The 19137-nt window shown below is 43.3% G+C and overlaps 1 protein-coding gene across 1 annotated transcript; it reads left to right on the top strand.

The window, feature by feature from the left end:
• The first annotated feature begins 473 nt into the window (after positions 1-473).
• SLC17A2 (solute carrier family 17 member 2) lies at positions 474-17290 on the top strand. Its single transcript, XM_013049104.2, has 12 exons — positions 474-663; positions 4041-4147; positions 5849-6060; positions 8154-8387; positions 8473-8560; positions 10464-10550; positions 12018-12136; positions 12258-12419; positions 12918-13050; positions 13140-13287; positions 14068-14158; positions 15790-17290. The coding sequence occupies exons 2-12, from the start codon at positions 4120-4122 to the stop codon at positions 15922-15924; spliced, it is 1437 nt and encodes a 478-aa protein (XP_012904558.1). The 5' UTR covers positions 474-663; positions 4041-4119; the 3' UTR covers positions 15925-17290.
• Positions 17291-19137: the final 1847 nt, after the last annotated feature.

The raw sequence follows: 19137 nt of genomic DNA, 5'->3' as shown, positions 1-19137 counted from the left end.
AGTTTTGATGATGTTCCCCAAAAAAGGGTAGCTTCATGAAAAGATATTGGATTAGTCAAAGTTTATAAGAATGTGGGCACCAAAAACTTAAGGAAAGTCTAGACAACTTAGCAGAACCCCTTAGGGGAAACATCTCATTTATGGAAAACCGACTACCAGTCAGCATGAGTATTTCATTTAATTTGCATAATGACTCCATGAGCTGGGTGTTATAACCCTTGCTTCACTAATGAAATTCACAGAGGATGAGCAACTTGTCTAAGGCCGCAGAAAACGCTAGAAGTGAAGATGGGGTTCACCTCATCCCTCTAACCCTGGGAGCCTTGGTCTTTCATCCACAATACGCCACCTTCCTTTCAGGAAAAATGCTTGTTGACTTTTTTGGTTGTATGCACAGTTCAAAGCAGAAAAACATGATGTCACTTTTTGAGATACTCATTTTATCGGTGACAACTTGAAAATGAAGTTAAAAATTAAGCAGCAGAGTCAAACCCAGGCGCCCTGCTCTGAGGATGCAGGGCCAGACCTGATGCTGTCGCACTGCCACATGGCTCAGTATTTATCCTTGTGAAACTCTGGAATAATCGGAAAGGGAGGAAAGGATAGAAACTTCTTCAGGGAGCCTTATAGTCTAGGGCTTAAAATACTGGTTTAATGGTGAAGGTAAGTGCTTTTCTTCTTTTTGGGTCGGAGGATAATTACTAATCAAGCAGAGATCCATTAAAGGGAGGGAACAGTTTGAGGGGAAGTCAGAGGAAAACGTTAAGAGCAGACTAAGGATACCACCCGGGAATGGTTTCTGTTTCCAGATGAAGAAGGGACTTTTCTAACACATGCAATCAATTCAATGGACTCAATCAAACAAGGCTTGAGAGGCCACCAGTGCCAGTGGACACGGGGCAATGATCCCTTCTCTGAGGATTCCCTATCACCTGGATGAGTTGGATGGGTTTCACTGTGGGATAAAACACTGGGTCAGAACTAAACAGCTGTGGGCTCGGGGACTGTGGCAAATGAGTCTTTTCTGATTTCTATGTATATTCAAAACTGTCTCTCAAGAAAAGGAGCATATGAAGTCGTAAATAAGAGTAAAAACAAGAATAAGTGTATGCTTGTAGGGCTCACTGGCTTAGGTGTCCTCACTGGGCAACTCAGGAGAAGGGCCCAGAGAGATTAGGATTATGCTGCTCTCATGGGAAGGCCTAGGTGGAAAGTCAGTGAAGGTTCCTTTTCCCAATTTGCCAGAGAAAGTCCCTCATTCAAAGTCCAGTTGGGCTTGTATGTGCCTGGAAGATAACTTTGAGGTTGTCACTTGGAGGAAAGGAGCACAGACACTGTGCAGACCTGGTGAGCCCAGCTGTGAGTCCCCCAAGGTGCACTTGATCTGGGCCTTACCCTGCTTTCTGGAATCACCCACTATCAGTCCCTGATACAATTTTTTTTTTCTTTCTTCCTTTCTTTTACGACTAAATTCATAAGTGAATTGACAGCATGACATAAATGACCTACTGGAGTAACGAGTTTTATCTCAGCACTACCCATCTTTCAAAAAGGTAGGCAGGTGCTAAAAAGGGGCCTCAGCTCTACTAACCTGGGAGACATTGTTTCTTCCCACATTCTCTGATGTTCGTAGCAAGATGCATCCCTTCCTTCCCCATCTTGTGGATTCTAGTTCAGAAGAACCTGCTTTTCAAAGGAAATGTTTGAAACTGATTGAACAATCAATCAAAAGTGCTTCCACAGAAATGTATTTTATTTGCTCTAAGTCTATACTCATTAACCTGCAAGGGCCCGAGCGCCCATCTGGTGAGTGCTGATGATGATCGCTGTTGTTAATATCAGGAACAGATCACAACATGTACTTCACATTTAGAAGGTGTGTCTCAATATCTTTTCTTTTTCCCTTACTCACAGCTGTCCCATGAAGTAATATCATCCCCATATATCTTGTTTTTTGTTTTTATTTTTGTTTTTTGTCCTGTTCTTTTCTGTTTCCTGTACCAATGCTCTGGTAGCTTATGAAACCTGCACAGGTTTACTCAGCTGAAAATGGGACAGAAGAGCTTGGTCCCTGGATGCCCTTTGAACTGAGGGTTCATACTCTTCAACGACATGTGACATTTACTCTGAGTAAACTGGGAGACTCGACTAACAGAGATGATGCAAGACAGGCCAGGGATTAGGGGAAATCTAAGAGCAATAAAAAGAACACTATAACAAAATAGTGGGTTCTAGACTGAAACAAATAGGAAAACAAAAACAAACACAAAAACTACTCTTTTGCTTCTGCATAAACCATACTGTCTACATTATTAATTTTATATCAACTACAACTCTATACTTATTTTTAAAAGGTCAAATTTTCATTTACTGTCTGTTCGATTTTTCTATATTTACTTATAGCTTTGGTGTTAGGACTCGCTAGTTTTTAGACGTGTCACCCCTGAATGGGAGGGTCCCTAATAGTATTTACAACTGGACCGAGACTCCCACTATCTCTGAGTGTGTATCGGTCATGATAACACTCAGGCCCCATCATTTTCATATGCTTCTGTGATTATTTTGGGAAAATAGTTTTCATTATTACATCCCCGAAGGACCCTAGTTTAGAGTAGTTTGGAATGTCTGCCCAATTTCTCTTTGTTTCATGCGACAGAAAAAGGAAATTAACAAATGAGATCCACTATTGAGGCAAAATTCATATTATGTGAAATAGTGAAAACGAAGGTGGGAATGGCAGCAGGTGGAAGGGGAAGGACAGCTGAAGTGACAGGGTGTGAGAGCTTTCCACTCACCAAAAAAGCAAGAAAAACTAGTCATTTTTATTCTCTTAAATATTACAAGCTCCGCTTGAAAGTATTTTCCTCATCAAATTGCCTTCTGGAGTAAATGATCAAAACCACTTAAAGGCATATAAATTCCCCTGTAGAATACCTCAAAAGGAAGCTACCCTATTGTGTTCAAAGCTGAGCTTAAAATAGGAACCCAAAGGGGAAGTAGTATTAACAGAATAAGCAACAGTCTGGCCATCAGGAACGCTGGTGCTGGCTCAGTAAAACGTGAGACCGGGTGTCAAGCTCTCAGACTCCCAGTACATCAATTTTCTCACCAGTAAAATGAACAGTTGGGCCCAAGGAGCTCTGAGCATCTTTCCGCTCTAGAGTTTAGATTGACTGATGAGGTTGGTGGGAAAGCTTTCAGTGGAGTATGGATACTAGAAGTTGCACGGACAGCGAAGAAGTTCCATTAGGCAAGTCTTGAGAACTTTCCCAACAAGAGAAATCAGCTAGAAAGTGGTCCGAACTCCAGGTAAACAAGCTGTCTGTTCCACTGTGCTTCAGCTAAGATCCTGAGTGATAAGCACCGAACCGGGCTCCTGAGATCATCCAGATGTTAGCAAGACTCGAAAGCCTGCCGCGGCAGGACAAAAGCCAACATGTTTCCTGGTGCTGACCATGTCTAGTTTAGCCATGGGGCATCTATTTAGATCTGGACAAACAAACTGCCTGTAGCAAAAACAACAATAAACATTTCAGAGCCTCAAATGTAATACACCTACGTGTTGTGCAATGTCATCCTTCCTGTTCAGAGAAGATCCAGTGCAGCATTATTCTCGTTGTCCAGAAGGGAGAGAAACAAGGTCAGAAGGAAAAGAAAGGGTATTCTGGAACTTTCTCAGCTCCTGAGTTTATTTAACTTCCCTGTCCTCTGATTCACCCCAAGCCACAATACTCCTCGCCTTTGCTCAGTTCTCTGTGCTTTGCAACTTTCTCATTTAATTCTTTCTGGCACCACTCAGAAAGGCTGATTCTTTCTAAACAGACGAGGGAATGGACAGTTGCAGAACTTAAATGACTAGTTGTAAGTCTTGTAGCCCGATTTTCTTATAAAAACCGAGTCCTCTGTTAGCCTAAGAAGCGTGTATGGCAAAATGTCATTCACGTAGCTGTGTTGGATCACAACTTTGATGCTGAAAGAAGGTCACACTCACAGGAAAGGTAATTTGTGTGTTGTGTTTTGGACTGTTATTCATCCTATAGATAAAACACAGTCGTGGTGAAAGAGATTCAAGACAAAGGGAAGTCCACAGACTGCGCCACCACTTCCCAAAGGATCCAAATGGACAAGAAGACTTCCAGCCGGAAAGGTAACCTCTTGTTTGCAGGCTACTTTATGAAAGAGTGGGTACTCATCTCCAGGGCTGTTCTTTTTCTTGCTTTCCCCTCCTAATTCTTTTTTCCTCATGTCACCCATTAGAAAGACTCAAAGACTTTGGACAAGCTCCAGCTCCTCATCCTGTTACTTGTTGCTTTTTTGTTTAGGGAGCCCCACTGAGTTATTTATCAGAAATCAAGCCAAATGACCAATTAATATTGGGACATAAAGATTGGAATAAGCCTTTAAAAAGTCATTTTAAAATAACCTATGTATAAATTCCTGCTATAGTATATTGCCAAGCAGCTGGCTATTTTCCAGAGTTTGGAATCCTCCAGTAGCATGGAAAAAATTCTTTTGCAGGAAAATAGTTCTATCAGTGAACCTATTTGGCCATTACAAATCATCTCTTTCATTATATTTTTATCTGTTTACTCACAGGTCCTCTCTTTGTTTCTCTGTAGTTCTAGTTCTCCAAGTTCACAGAAAAAATTGAATCCATCATTCACTTGGAAACCTTTGCAATATTGGTCCACTGTTCCACCTTGTGAGGACTTTTTAAAAATAATGTGTTCTTGGAGACACTGGGGTGGCTCAGTCTGTTAGGCAGCCGACTCTTGATGTCAGCTCAGGTCATGATCTCAGGGTACTGAGATCGAGCCCCGTGTCAGGCTCCACCCTGAGCAGGAAATCTACTTGAGGATTTTCTCTCTCCCTCTGCCTTTTGCCCTCCTCTCTCTCTTTCTCTCAAATAAATAAGTAAATCTTTAAGGAAAATATGCTGTCTTGTAACATACTGAATACTAACCCAGCACTGTGTCATCTACAAACTCAGTAAAAATGGTTCACTGCATTAGTTTTTTTAAAAGCTGGACACTCATGCAGTCAGAGTCTAGTGGCACACAACAAAAATGTTTCCAAGTGAGCATCACCTGAAGGAATCAGTAGGACCAAATGAGATGCTCATTTACATTCTATCTTAAATATTTATTTTTTTTATTATTTTTTTATTTTTTAAAGATTTTATTTATTTATTTGACAGAGAGAAATTACAAGTACATTGAGAGGCAGGCAGAGAGAGAGAGAAGGAAGCAGGCTCCCTGCTGAGCAGAGAGCCCGATGCGGGACTCGATCCCAGGACCCTGAGATCATGACCTGAGCCGAAGGCAGCGGCTTAACCCACTGAGCCACCCAGGCGCCCCTATCTTAAATATTTAGAAGAGAATCCCTGAGGTTTGGTTAGCTTCCTTCAATGGCAATTCCCTAAGTATAAACTTCCAAGCTTTATGGTGAATGAATATGCAGAACAGACAGGACCTCTGACTTACAGCTGGGTAACCTGGGTTTTGTCACTGGCTCTACCACCATGTCCCCCATTCACTTTATTTTGGGACAATGTGACACAAATACATTTACTTAGGTTTTCCTATGGCTGCCAATTGCTCCCCACACCTCTGGGAAAAAAAGACCATATTTGCTTTACTTGACTGTAAGATCCCAGATTGACTATTGTGCAGCCACCTAAAGAATATGACAAAGTAACGTTGTATGTGGTCATGATTATTTCGGTGAAAAAAAGGCAGTGGGGCTGAGTGAGGTCTCTGATATCTTTTTCAGCTTTAGCCATGGGATAACTGGAAAGATGGTGGCCTCAGTCAGGATGCTCATTATGTACTTCCATATTGTCCTCTAGGTCCAGAGTTCTGTTCGTTACGCTATGGACTGGCTCTCATCATGCACTTCTCAAACTTCACGATGATAACCCAGCGTGTGAGTCTGAGCATTGCAATCATTGCCATGGTGAACAGCACTCAACAGCATGGTCTGTCCAATGCCTCCACAGAAGGACCTCTTGTGGACACCCTCAACAACCCCAGCAGATCCATGAAGGAATTTAATACAGGAGTAAGTATCATGGAGAACGATGCTTTTTGTTGAGAGGGAAAACCGAGTTTGAAAGGAAGGATCTTGATTCTGTAAAGTATAGAAGTATGAATTTTCAATGAACAACTGCAAAAAGCCTAGAATTTTGTTTTTGAGATACTGCTTACTTCTGTGATAAAAATAATCCTTCACTGAGATTGTTATGATTACAAAGTAGGGGAACTATAGAAAGAAATTGTGAAAACTTCTGCAAAGGAACAGAATACTAGGTGTCTTCCGTGAAAAACCTGGCACACCCTTCTGTGGGATTCTATGTAGATCTCTGCAGCTTTCATTGTCTCAGGGCCACTCTGTAATTCTATAAGTTCTCTAGAACAAATAGTCATGCAAGGAATTTTTGCCCATGGCTCTGCAAAAGAATTCTGTCCTGTGGAAAATCAACTGATACTCTCCTGACTTGCCCCGCAGCTGAATAAGCCAATTTGCTATATATTGAAAATCTAATTCAGCATTACTTCCTGCTTAAGAGTCTTTGACTTCTCTTTGGACCAGTTGTAACATCTTACTAATTCCTCCAATAATCCATGAGTTAAATAAAATCTTTATCACAATATTGTATGAGAATCATAATTACACCCTATTTTTAAATTTTTTCTTTAAACTATTATTTACTGTACATTCCTAATGTCACCTTTGCATTTCATGATTTTATTACCTTGGGCCCAGCTTATCTGTAATGACCTCTCTGTCTCCCGTCTTTTCTCCATCATTCATCCTACACATTCACATTCTTGTGTTCAAGATTCCGGGATAACTTCAAGTTGCCAAAATTCTCTCTCGATGTGCTGCGCTCCTCCAAAATCTGGCCGCACTTCTCATCACCCTCAGATCTATCACCCTCAGATCACCCTCAGATCTATCGGTGGCCCAGGCTCTGGGCAATTCAGAGTCCTGGTTATTTTCTCATCACTTGGTTTCATTTCAAATGCTACAAATTCACTTTTCCTCTTCAATAAAAATGAATTTTCTTACTTCTCTTTGTACAAATCATCGTCATTCTTCAAAGGATGGTTCAAGTATTGCTTCCTCCCCGGGATCATTGCAAATTGTTCTTCCCTCTTCTCAGAGTCCCTATTTTACTGATGTTTATCCTCAAATTTGAATTCTTTTTTTTTTAAAGATTTTATTTATTTATTTGACAGAGAGACAGTGAGAGAGGGAATCCAAGCAGGGGAAGTGGGAGAGGGAGAAGCAGGCTTCCCATGGAGCAGGGAGCCGGATGTGGGGCTCGATCCCAGATGCCTAAAGATAGAGCCACCCAGGTGCCCCTCAAATTTGAATTCTGACCAGAATCCTATATCTTACATTATTTTTAGTTATTATAAATGAATAAAAATAGCTCATATTATCTATCTATATATTTTTGCTTCTTTACTGCAATTTATAGCATGATGTCACATATCTAGAAGGCTACCAAAAATTATTTATTGGCTTACTTCATGAGAAGAATGTGATCTTACTAATATGCAATACGTGTTTTAGGAAATCATCTCTGCCAAGGCAGACCATAATTCTTAAACTTGATTTTAAGGACTGATTTTGATGAAGTTCAATTGTGTTTTTTTAATTTTTGAAATGAGAGTCAACATGTCACCCAACTTTTCTCAGAAGCAAATAGTTAAAGGAAGCTCTTTCTCAGATGAAATATCTTTCAATGGCTTTATTTCATCTAATAGCTTCCTACCGTGCCTTCATTTCTTTATCTCTTTCCTTCTTCATTTTTTTGTTTTTACTCCTCTCAGAAAGGAGCAGATTAGGGGTATAATTGGTTGTTTGTTTGGAAGAAGTGGGATACGTATTAGGTGAAAAATACAACTGATGAATCACTAAATTATCTCTGAAATTAGTAATACACAATTTGTTAGTTAAATTGAATTTAAATTTTAAAAATTTGAGAAAATAAATTTTAAAAGCAAAAATATTAAAAAAATATAGAAAAATGGATTTTTATACTAGAATACGATCAACCCCAAGCAGCACTGGTTTTAAAGTAGATTTTCGTAACAGAATTTCTTAGCAAATAATTTTCTTTCTTCCTCCCTACCCCCCACCAGGCCTCTGTGTATGAATGGAGCCCAGAGACTCAGGGTATCATCTTTAGCTCCATCAGCTATGGGATAATAGTGACTCTGATCCCAAGTGGCTATTTAGCAGGGATCCTGGGAGCGAAACAGATGCTCGGTGCTGGGCTGCTGATCTCCTCCCTTCTCACCCTCTTTACGCCATTGGCTGCTGACTTCGGAGTGATTTTGGTTATCGTGATTCGGACAATCCAGGGCATGGCCCAGGTATCCAGCTACTTTCTCGTTCTGAGTGGGACAAAGGTGCCAGATTTCTACTCAAGATCACAGGTGTTAATGATTTTCCTTTCAGGGAATGGCATGGACAGGTCAGTTTACAATTTGGGCCAAGTGGGCTCCCCCACTTGAACGAAGTAAGCTCACCAGCATTGCAGGCTCAGGTAAGGACGGGTGTGTGGATGACAGCCTTGTGATCTCACTCGCCCTACTGTCTGCCTCTCCAGGCCGTGTGATCAGATCACACCAAGGACTCAGTGACTTCTTCACTGCCATTTCCCCCAGCTGGTAGCACTGAAAGTGTATGCTTGCGGAAGTGAGGTTCCCTCAAGCCTCTCATTCCCAGCTCCCATGTATGGCTGCATCCTACACATTTTTACTCTAAAGCAACCTACCTGCATTCCGGCTCCTTCCTTTGCAATTGTCCTGTCTTCTCTATCCATGAATGCTCTCAGTGAGGAAGCAGAAGTCCAGCTGAGGACAAAGCGCAGGCTGACACCCTGCAACTCCCCCCTCCCACTCCTGGGTGGGATATGTGTGATACTCTTCCAGGAAGCCTCCAGATATCTTAAAGTTAAGGCCTTAGTAGAGGAGAAAAACTACCTTAACTTGACAATGGCAAGGCCTCCCATATCTTGCAGGTCCTCTTAAGTGTACGAAAGTTCTTTTGGAAAACCTCCCCATAGTCTATAGTTACCACCCCACAACCCTGGGGCACAACCCTGCCCACAGGTCCTGTCCGCACGCTTCAATAAAACCACCATTCTGCACCAAAGACAGCTCAATAATTCTTTCTTGGCCATCGGCTCCAGAACCTGGTTATGCACCATCATCATAACATACCTGCCGACCTACATCACACCCAGATTCCTAAACCCCGTCACTCTCAGCAACTCTTCTCCCTCCTCCATCTCTGTCCCCTGCAGACTTCTCTCTCCATCAAAGCCAAGTTACCTCCCTTAAGCACAGATAAGACACATTTGCTCACTTGCTCGGGCTTCGAGTTGCATTCCTCCATGCCTGCGGATAGAAACCCAACTCCTTATGGTGTGGATACAAAGATCAGCTGCCATATGGTCCCAGCCTGCTTTTCCACTCGGCATCCCTCTGAAAGCAAGGCTCTTGTCACCTACAATCGGCACATAACTTCTCTCTGGCTCTACTCTCCTGGCACATTTTCCTGTAAGGTCCTCTACTCCTGGCTTCTTTTACCCAAAATCCAACCATTCCACGGCTTAGCTCATGTAAACAATTTGTAAGCCTCGTCATCAGCTTTTACACCCTCCCCATGTGCTCATCCACAAGACACTAGGGTTGATTATTGTAGTTCTATTCCACATCCTTTCCCCGCCCCCAAGTACAGATGGGGACCCATTTGGGGGCCATAAAATTAATGTAGTGGGTCAAAAAAAAAGTATTTAAAAACAAAACTGAATAGAATAGAACATGTTGGAGTGCACTGCACATGGTGAGTCTAAGTATTGATTCATGAAACTTTTGTCTGAGGTTTCTGTATGTGTATGTATTTGTGTGTGTATTATGTCACCGTGTAAAATGCATTTCTTCTTATAGGTCTCTGTAAAGTATGTTCAAACTCCAAGGTCTACACTAGATTATATTTATAACAGTGAATTTGGCTCATGCTTTTTTCTCCCCAAGTGGACTGAAGGCTCCTTGAGGTCACGGACAATATCTTATTCATCCGTGTAAGACTTTTCCTTCCTGTCCTCAATCTCATATTGTGCCCTGCCAGAACGCAACTCTGATTCTAAGGAAATACTGGTGGGCTATGACTGAGCAGAGTTTCTATGACAAACTAAGGGATTTGAACTGGGCTCCTTGGGGTTAAGGAGCTCTTGAAGTGTCAGGAGGCATACCATTATTTACCATTACCATTATTTACCAATTCCAAGTACTTCACATGACATCATTATCGGGGGAGATGTGGGAGCAGGAAGAGAGACTCTCCTCACTCAGTAACACTCTGTAGGGACAATGTCCGGGAGGCCACTCAGTCTCAGCCCTTTGCTGTATTCATATGTGCCTTTTTGTCCCTCTTCTCTTTAGGGGCAGCATTTGGGTCCTTCATCATCCTTTGCGTTGGGGGACTAATCTCACAGGCCTTGGGCTGGCCTTTTATCTTCTACATCTTTGGTGAGTCATTTTCCCCTCAATCCCAAACCCTCTGTTGGCCAGCCATTTCTGGTTGGATGCCCATGTTACCTGTCACCTATGCTCAGAGAAGAGAGAATGCTGATGATTGGTGGCTCCCTTACTCTCCAGTCTAGGGAATGACTCCCTGTGCTGACCTCTGAGGAACTGGGAGTGCCCCTCCCCTCCCACCCCAGGTGTCTTCTGTAGACTCTCCGCCACCATGTCTGAAGTGCCAGGTCTAGTTGCCTTGTGGTTAAAATATCAGTGTCCCCAAAAGTTGGTGGAACACACTTTAAATGTGTCTTCATATTTTACTGTAATTATTATTTCTGCCAAGTTTCCCTTAATCTATGTTCTACCAGGCTAATCTTCCCGGGGGGCCTGGATGGTTCAGTCAGTTAATTGTCTGACTCTTGTTCTTGGCTCAGATCTTGACCTCATAGTCGTGAGTTTGAGCCCCACAATGGGCTCCACGCTGGTTGTGGGATCTACTTAAAAAAAAAAAAAAAATCCTTCCCTAGGGAAACTTCCAGGGCTTATCCCATCAGATGGAGTCTTTAACCATCTTCAAATGACAGATCTTAGCAATGAGACACATTTCTGTTCTGTTGTTATAACCAAATGATGTCATTCAATATGGTTCTGGCTTGTATGGCTCTCTCCTTAATGATGTTAATCCCAGGTCACTTGGATTCACACGTGTTAATCAGGTACTGTCAAGAAATATTTCTTCTGGAAATCCATAGTGAGCATATTGTTTGAATAGAAAGAACACTATCTTTTGCAAATGTGCTGAAAATTTTGCCTTGCCACACTGACTTTCTGGCAGGTCATCTCATGTATGTATGACTACTATGTTCCCCAATCCTGACTACTCAGATCTTCCAAAATAAGACAATACTGTGGTTAATAAGAAATAGCTGCTAATGACTTAACTCTATATCCATTGGGGTCCTAAGAGTAATTAACCAGCTAGGCAATGGTACGTTCGTGCTCAGGTTCTCTCCAGAGGGCTCTGACATTGCCAAATGCAACTCCATATTTGCGAGGTGGTCTCTGGAGAGCTTTTAAAAGGAGATTTGCAGGGGCACCTGGGTGTTGCAGTCAGTTAAGTTTCCAATTCTTGGATTTGGCTCAGGTCATGATCTCAGGGTCCTGGGATCGAGCCTTGCATTGGGCTCTGTGCTCAGCGGGGAGTCCACTTGAGATTCTATCTCCCTCTCCCTCTGCCTCTCTCGCTCCTGCTGTCTCTCTCTCTCTTTCTCTCTCTCACTCAAATAAATAAATCTTTTTTAAAAATGGAGATTTGTAAAAGAATTGAAATAAAGAAGCGGACACGTTTAGCTCCTGGTGGAATAACCATGAATCGATAGGTGTGCTTTGAAGGGGATGTGGGCCACATCGGAGGAACCTCCCTTCCCCAGCACACAGATCTACCCGAAAATTAACAGGGTCCTGGCTTCCCAGGTAGCATTGGCTGTGTCTGCTGTCTCCTGTGGTTCACGGTGATTTATGATGACCCCATGCACCACCCATGCATAAGTGTCCAGGAAAAGGACTACATCGTCGCCTCACTGGCTCAACAGGTACAGTGCATCCCTTCTACCTGTGGACTATGTGGAGGCCTCTAGGGCATGGTGTGGGGCTCCTGGGAGAGGCCTCCTCACACCTGTTCCAACGCCATGTTGATTAGATCTTTCCTTTCAGTCCAGTTCTCCCAGACGATCTGTCCCCATAAAGGCTATGGTCAGATGCCTACCACTTTGGGCCATTTTCACGGGGTTTTTCAGCCATTTCTGGTTATGCACCATCATCATAACATACCTGCCGACCTACATCAGCTCTGTGCTCCACGTGAACATCAGAGACGTAAGTATCCTTGCAGTACATCTACGAAAACAGTAACCGCGATAAGGAGAAAGAGTTCCATGCTGCCTACTGCACTCTGGCCTTGCACAGAACAACTCATTTGACCTTCACAATGACCTTGAGGGAGGTGTGTAATGATTCCTATTGCCCAGGCACGGACCTGGAGACATGGAGAGGTCAGCAGATGTGCCTTGGATCGCACAACCACTGAGTGACAGAGCAGCTGCAGGAGCTGTGTCCTCAGCCACTGAGGGACTTCGCAACACCAGCCGACTCTTCAGTGTCCTTTAGAGCTTACTATCACTCTCTCTGGAGCCCAGTGTACTGCCATGCAACCAGCCCTCTGCCCTGAGGCAGTCCTCTTCTGTGGAAAAGGCTGCTGACTTCCAAAAAACAACTCAGGATGTCCAGAGTGCGGGTTAACCGTCGCCTGGGGAGCTGATAAACACTGGGGCCGTCTACATGTCCACACGCATTGTATGTGTTTCCTTCCTTCAGAGTGGGGTTCTGTCCTCCCTGCCTTTCATCGCTGCTTCAAGCTGCACGATTCTAGGAGGCCAGTTGGCAGATTTCCTTCTGTCCAGGAACCTTCTCAGATTAATCACTGTGCGAAAACTCTTTTCATCCCTAGGTAAGGATAAGTGCATGGGCTTGGTTAACAAACCCCTTTTCCCCACACATGGTCTGAGAGAGGTCCTGATGGTGCATCTCATTGCCCAGGGCTCCTCCTTCCATCGCTATGTGCCGTGGCCTTGCCCTTTGTGGCTTCCAGTTATGTGACAACCATTATTTTGCTGATACTCATTCCTGGGACCAGCAACCTGTGTGATTCAGGGTTCATCATCAACACCTTAGATGTCGCCCCTAGGTAAGACCTCTACCCATCCCTACCCCCCACCCAGGGTCTTCTGGAGGTGTTAGACCCCTTCTTGCGACTCCCTCATGCTAGGGCATGAGCAAAACGATAGCACAATAATGACAAAAAATTAGAAACATCAAGACCTGGCCATGACCTATCAGGGCAGTTTCAGAACAATAGTTCCCACTCTTGGCCAGTAATCATTTAGATGAAAAGCTTTCCAAGGCTCCCCACCAGAGATGGAAGTGTGTGCTCTGGGAAAGGGCCGACACATGTGTTTCAGAAAAGCTTTCAGAGTATTGGTAACATCATATGTATGATATGTATGCTCTTGCTGTGAGCCAAGCCCTGTTTGATAGACAAATATCAACACATCTACTCCCCACAACTGCACGAGGTCGGCCTGATTGTTATCCTCGCTCTAAAGAGGAGAAGACTGAGTCACTCCAAGGTGAAGGGACAAGCCTGAGGTCACACAAAGGCAGAGCCAGGCTTCAGACCCAGCCAGTTTGTCCAGAATGCTGTCCTGGGCGCTGCATTCACCATTCGCCTTGCTGAGCGGCCTCGGGAGGGGGTGGCGGGTAGATCCTGGGATCCTGGAGACTGAAATGGCCCCTGGTTGTTGATTTGACGGAGAGGTGATTTCAGGGTTTGCAAACAGACATTCCCCTGAAAGTCTTTAGGTAAAGGAAACATCATTAGGCAAATTGACTTACATTAAAGTTGAGCTTCTAAGAAGCCTCAGACAGCTGTCTACATAAAATCATTTGTAAAATCTTTGGCCCACAGGTATGCAAGCTTCCTCATGGGAATCTCAAGGGGATTTGGTCTCATCGCAGGAATTATCTCCTCCACTGCCACTGGATTCCTCATCAGTCAGGTTGGCCAGTTTCTTGATCAGCTGCAAGTGGCAGGTGTTGTTTGAGGCCCTGGAGACTCACGGCGGGGCCCCTGCTCTCCAGGACGGTGTGGTCTGACAGAGACAGCAAGCGCGGGTGTCATCGCGGTCCCTCTCTTCACAGGGGACTCAAAATGGCAGTCTGTTAAGTCAGGTTGCCCAGGGAAAGAAAATACAGGTTGAACTTCTAAAAATGAACGGATGCTAGGTGGATGAAAATGAGTGGTTCAGGTAGAGAAAACAGCACAGATGAGCTCCTGGAGGAAGAAAAGCATGAAAGTGTTCTGGGTTAGGACCAGAGTGAATGATACGTGTCAAGGGATGGTAAGAGATAAAGACAGAGGAGCAGAAGGGAAAGGTTATGAAGAGTCTGTTCAGATTAATTCTAAATAGAACAATTACACGATGGAAGCATAAAGCGTTCAAGTCCAATTTAAATAAAAGGGGGCTGAGGTCATGGTAACAAGAGCATGGCTATGGGCACGTGTTCACCCAGTGTGAAGTGTGGGCTGGGAGAACAGAAGAAAAAGCAGAGCCAGGCTGGGATGGCCAGATGACAAGAGTTAACTTACAAAAAAGTTTTATCTTTTTTAGAGCGAGAGAACAGGGGCAGAGGAGGGAGGGCAGGGGAAGAGAAAGAGGGAGAGAATCTTAACCAAACTCCACGCCCAGCACGGAGCCCACCACAGGGCTCAATCTCACCACCCTGAGATCACGACCTGAGCTGTAATCAAGAGTTGGACCCTTAACCGACTGGAGCCACCCAGGCGTCCCAACTTACAAAAAAGTTTTGTTTCATTTTTAACAAATCTCTCTGTGATCTAGTTTCCAGGTTCATTTTTGACCAAACTGTTAGGAATCCACTGTGACTCTAATGCCAGAAATGAACTCTGACTTACCAGGGCTCGGTGAGGAGGGTCATTCCGCCCAAATACGACACACATTGTATTGAGATGTCCGGCTAAGGGGTGTTGATGTCAACACCTGATGTCAACAACCAAAACCAAAACTAAATAGAAAGAACACAGGAATGAGATCTTAAAAACGTCACTTTGGGTGTAATTTTAAATGAGTAATGTGGTATTTTTATGAATGTTGAGATCCAGATTTCTAGGAAGACATTAGTATAGGTTAATTTATTTTGGTTTAAAGAAAAATCCATCTCAGGCACCTGGGTGGCTCAGTTGGTTAAGCGTCTGCCTTTGGCTCAGATCATGATCCCAGGGTCCCAGGATCAAGGCCCACATGTGGCTCCCTGCTCAGTGGGGAGTCTGCTTCTCCTTCTGATCCTCTCGTGCTTTCTCTCTCTCTCTCTCATTCTCTCTCTCTCAAATAAATACAAAAAATTGTTGTAAAAAAAAAGAAGAAGAAGAAAGAAAGAAAGAAAAGAAAGGAAAAATTCATCTCAACCCAGAGCCCACTGTTCATTTTAGAGTCGTTCTGTCTCCAATAAGTTCATAAAGCCTTCTTTGGTAACTTAAGGTATTAAGTGGCTATGCAGATCACTCCTGCTATACTTGGAGATCAGTTTTGCAATGCACAATATGGAGGATTTCTAGAGCTGGTGGGGGAAGGAGCCATGAGACTGATAATTCTGTGTTTTCCATCTCCAGGATTCTGTGTCTGGGTGGAGGAATGTCTTCTTCCTGTCTGCTGCCGTCAACATGTTTGGCATGTTTTTTTACATCACATTTGGACAAGTAGAAATCCAGGACTGGGCCAGAGAAAAGACCCTCACCCGCCTCTGAGGCTACCGACCCGCAAACCAGAACGCAGTGCTGACCACTAACTTTAGTGACGTTTTTTACGAATCGTCATTCTTCATATTCTTGGCCATAGGCTCAGTGGTTCTCAACTCTGGCTGCGTGCTGGATCCCGCTGGGGAGTGTCTAAACCACATGGAGGACGGGGCCGCCCGCCAAGACTCCGAATGAACTGGTCTGTGGGAGAGCCTAGGGGGCCCCAGGTCCTCAGACATGCACGGGCTTTCTAGCATGCAGCCAGGGTCGACAGCTGCTGGACACACTGGAAACGTCAATTCCTGTTGACTTTGAAGTCTCCTCTTTGGAAAGTACTGGCTGAATAAAAAATCTATGTGAAAATAATCACGGATAAGTCCCTTCATAGGGGTGATTATGGACACAGAGAAGACCTGCTGGGAGCTGTAGTCATACAGTATAGAGCTCAGAATGGAACAGAAATTTAAGGCTGTAATCCATGGGATTAACTTTTTTATTATTTGTATGCAATGTGTGAAACATGGATGTTTATTTATGTGGCTCAATTCTATTAAAATTCACATGCTAAAATCAAATAGACCATTTTCAAATTATTTAGATCAGGATTATTTCCATCAGGCGAAACAGATACCTACTTATCCTTAGCTAGGTTCCGGGGATCAATGACTGGGAAATGACCAGGCAGAGATTAAACGGATGAGGTTAACTATAAATCAAAGGAGAGAAAAGACAGAATTGAAAGGCTCAAGGGGAGGCAAGATGGGCACTTCCAGAAGGTACATGGAGATAGTTTGGACCATGTCATGAAAATTGAAGGGAGACAACAGAGGCGCTTTCAAATGAAATCATGATTTATAAGGAGAAGAATACTGAAGGTATGACAAGATGGAAGAAACTGTACAATGACTCACATACCAGAGAAGTTCCTTTTTCAAGATTGAAAAAGATTGTTTGACTTTCTTTCTAATTTCCCAGGACTCAAATAGTCATCATTGTCTCCAGCAGGAAATAATTGGGGTTCCTACCTCTTAAGACGCATCCTCCAGGCTGTGAGAGCTGGTTCATACACAGAGCTGACGCCAGTTTTGCTGCAACTGTTCTAGAAGAGAAATTCCCGCCATCTCTAAAAGCCCCACAGAACCACAGGAACGGAAATTTGGGCTAACCTAGCACATGAAGAGAACCTCCTGACACAAATCAACAGGTATTATTAAGTAGGTGTTTCAAAGAAAACAGATAGCCAGGCTCTGAGGATGATGCTAAGATGAGAAAACTCTCTCTGTCTCTGGGTATTTTACAACATAGAGAAGAAGGGGAGTTTGCAGAAAACAAAAAGAAGAGAAAAAGAGGAGTCAGATAATGGATGGGCAAATTAAAAAAAAAAGAATAAAAAAGAATAAAAATAAAATAATAAAAAAATAATAAAAAATGGCAGACAACCCCACAGAAATATGGGCCAAGGTCTTGAAGAGAGACTTCATGAAAGAGAAATTCTAAGCGGCCTAAAGATGAAAACGCTGGTCAACGTCACTAGACGTTACGGAAATGAAAATGGAAACCTCCGTGGGATGGCACCACGCACGTCAACAGAATGGAAAGAGAAAGTGAGAAAAGACGAAAACAAAGATTGGCAAGGGTGTGGAGTGACTGAAACTCTCGCCCACTGCGTGTGAGTGTGAATTAGAACCTCTGGAAGCCTCTTGGCACTGTCCCCTAAAGCCCAATGTAGACATTGCAGTATAGACGTGTCCCTTAGAAACCTCCCTGCACATTCAGAACAAGATGTGCAACGACGTTCGGAGTAGCCCAGCAGGAAACAATCCGACTGTCTGCCAAGAGAAGAATGAGTAAATCGCTAACGGTCTCTTCACACAGCAAGGCGAGTAAGGAGAGCGCAACATGGATGGATCTCACAGACGCAGGAATGAAAGAAGACCAACAATATCTTCTTTCAAACACTTAAGTAAAGATTTTCAAAACAGACAAAATTAGTTTATCCTCTTAAAAATCAAGTCAGGACTTACCCCTCGGGTGGGGGTGGCTGCAGTGACGGGCTGGGGATTGTAATGGACGCTCTTCGGGTGCTGGTATCTCCTGCGACTTGGGTGCCAGGCACATAGTACATATATGTGGGTAAAAACGAAAACATTTACTTAAAGCACATCCAATGTTTCATTCATCTCAAAGCCTCTCTTATGTCTTGGGCTTAGGTCTGATCAATGGAGCAGGCAGGAAGGAGCCACTTTGACGTTCTTCCTGGCCGTCCCTTTCCTCCTCTTCCATGGAACCGTCCAGCACCAGAGCAGAAGGAAAGGGAGCTGGAGAATTGATGCTGTCAGCTTTTGGATCACATTCTATCTAAGTTACCAAACAGCAACAGGAATGAGCTCAGGCTCCCCACGCGAGTCCCTGGAAGCATCCATTGCCTCGGAGGTAAAAACAATGGTTCTGCACGTCCAGAGCAGCTGCTATGACTGATTCCTGGTAGACATCATGTCTGGGTCAGGGGCTCTGTAGTTACTGTTCCCCATCTGATGGTTTGAAGAAGGGTTACCATTTACGTTTCGCAGGGGCTCAGAATGGGTACAGTTGTGAGTTGACTGCAAGCATCTCTAGCCAAACCCCTTCCCTAAAGAGCTTTTTATAACATTAAGTCATGTGAATTAAATCACTATTCACATTCAAATTCACACTCAAATAATACTTCACACTCAAATAGTTTATCAGCATCTATCTAACAATGATATGAAATGCCTTTTCTCTTTTGACGTAAATAGTATGAATTATATGAATACATTTCTTCATGTTGAGCAAAGTATACCTTGAGTATTCTTTCAATACCATCAGATTTGATTCACTAATAGTTTGTTTAGGACATGGCTGCCCTATTGGTATATGACATTGGCTCTGAATGTCTCGATATGAAGCTTATGCTGATCTCAAGAAAAGAATGAGAAACTCTTTAGTGCCCAATAATCTGAAAAAAGTAGGATAGAAATTGTATTCTTTTTTTTTTTTTACTTTATAGATACAACTTTTATTTTTTAGAAATTGTATTCTTGCTTTTATTATCTGAGGGCCTGGAAGCATTGCCTGTAAAACTATGTAAGCTAAAAGCCATTGTGAGGAGACTCTTGGCATAACTCTCAATTTCCTTCATGGTTATGAGCCAGTGAAGGGGTTCTATGTATTTCTTCCATCAGTTTTGACAATTTATGTTAT

The sequence above is a fragment of the Mustela putorius genome, unplaced genomic scaffold (genome assembly GCF_011764305.1).
Source record: "Mustela putorius furo isolate JIRA1106 unplaced genomic scaffold, ASM1176430v1.1 tig00000594_pilon_pilon_pilon, whole genome shotgun sequence".
NCBI lineage: Eukaryota > Metazoa > Chordata > Mammalia > Carnivora > Mustelidae > Mustela > Mustela putorius.
This window is presented reverse-complemented; position numbering and strand designations above follow the sequence as displayed.

Excerpts from the sequence above, each read along its gene's own strand:
- SLC17A2 (XM_013049104.2), top strand. The coding sequence starts at position 4,120 with ATGGACAAGAAGACTTCCAGCCGGAAAG. Across the intron at positions 8,561-10,463 it reads CACCAGCATTGCAGGCTCAG|GGGCAGCATTTGGGTCCTTC; the intron begins GTAAGGACGGGT and ends TCTTCTCTTTAG. Across the intron at positions 14,159-15,789 it reads CTGGATTCCTCATCAGTCAG|GATTCTGTGTCTGGGTGGAG; the intron begins GTTGGCCAGTTT and ends TTCCATCTCCAG.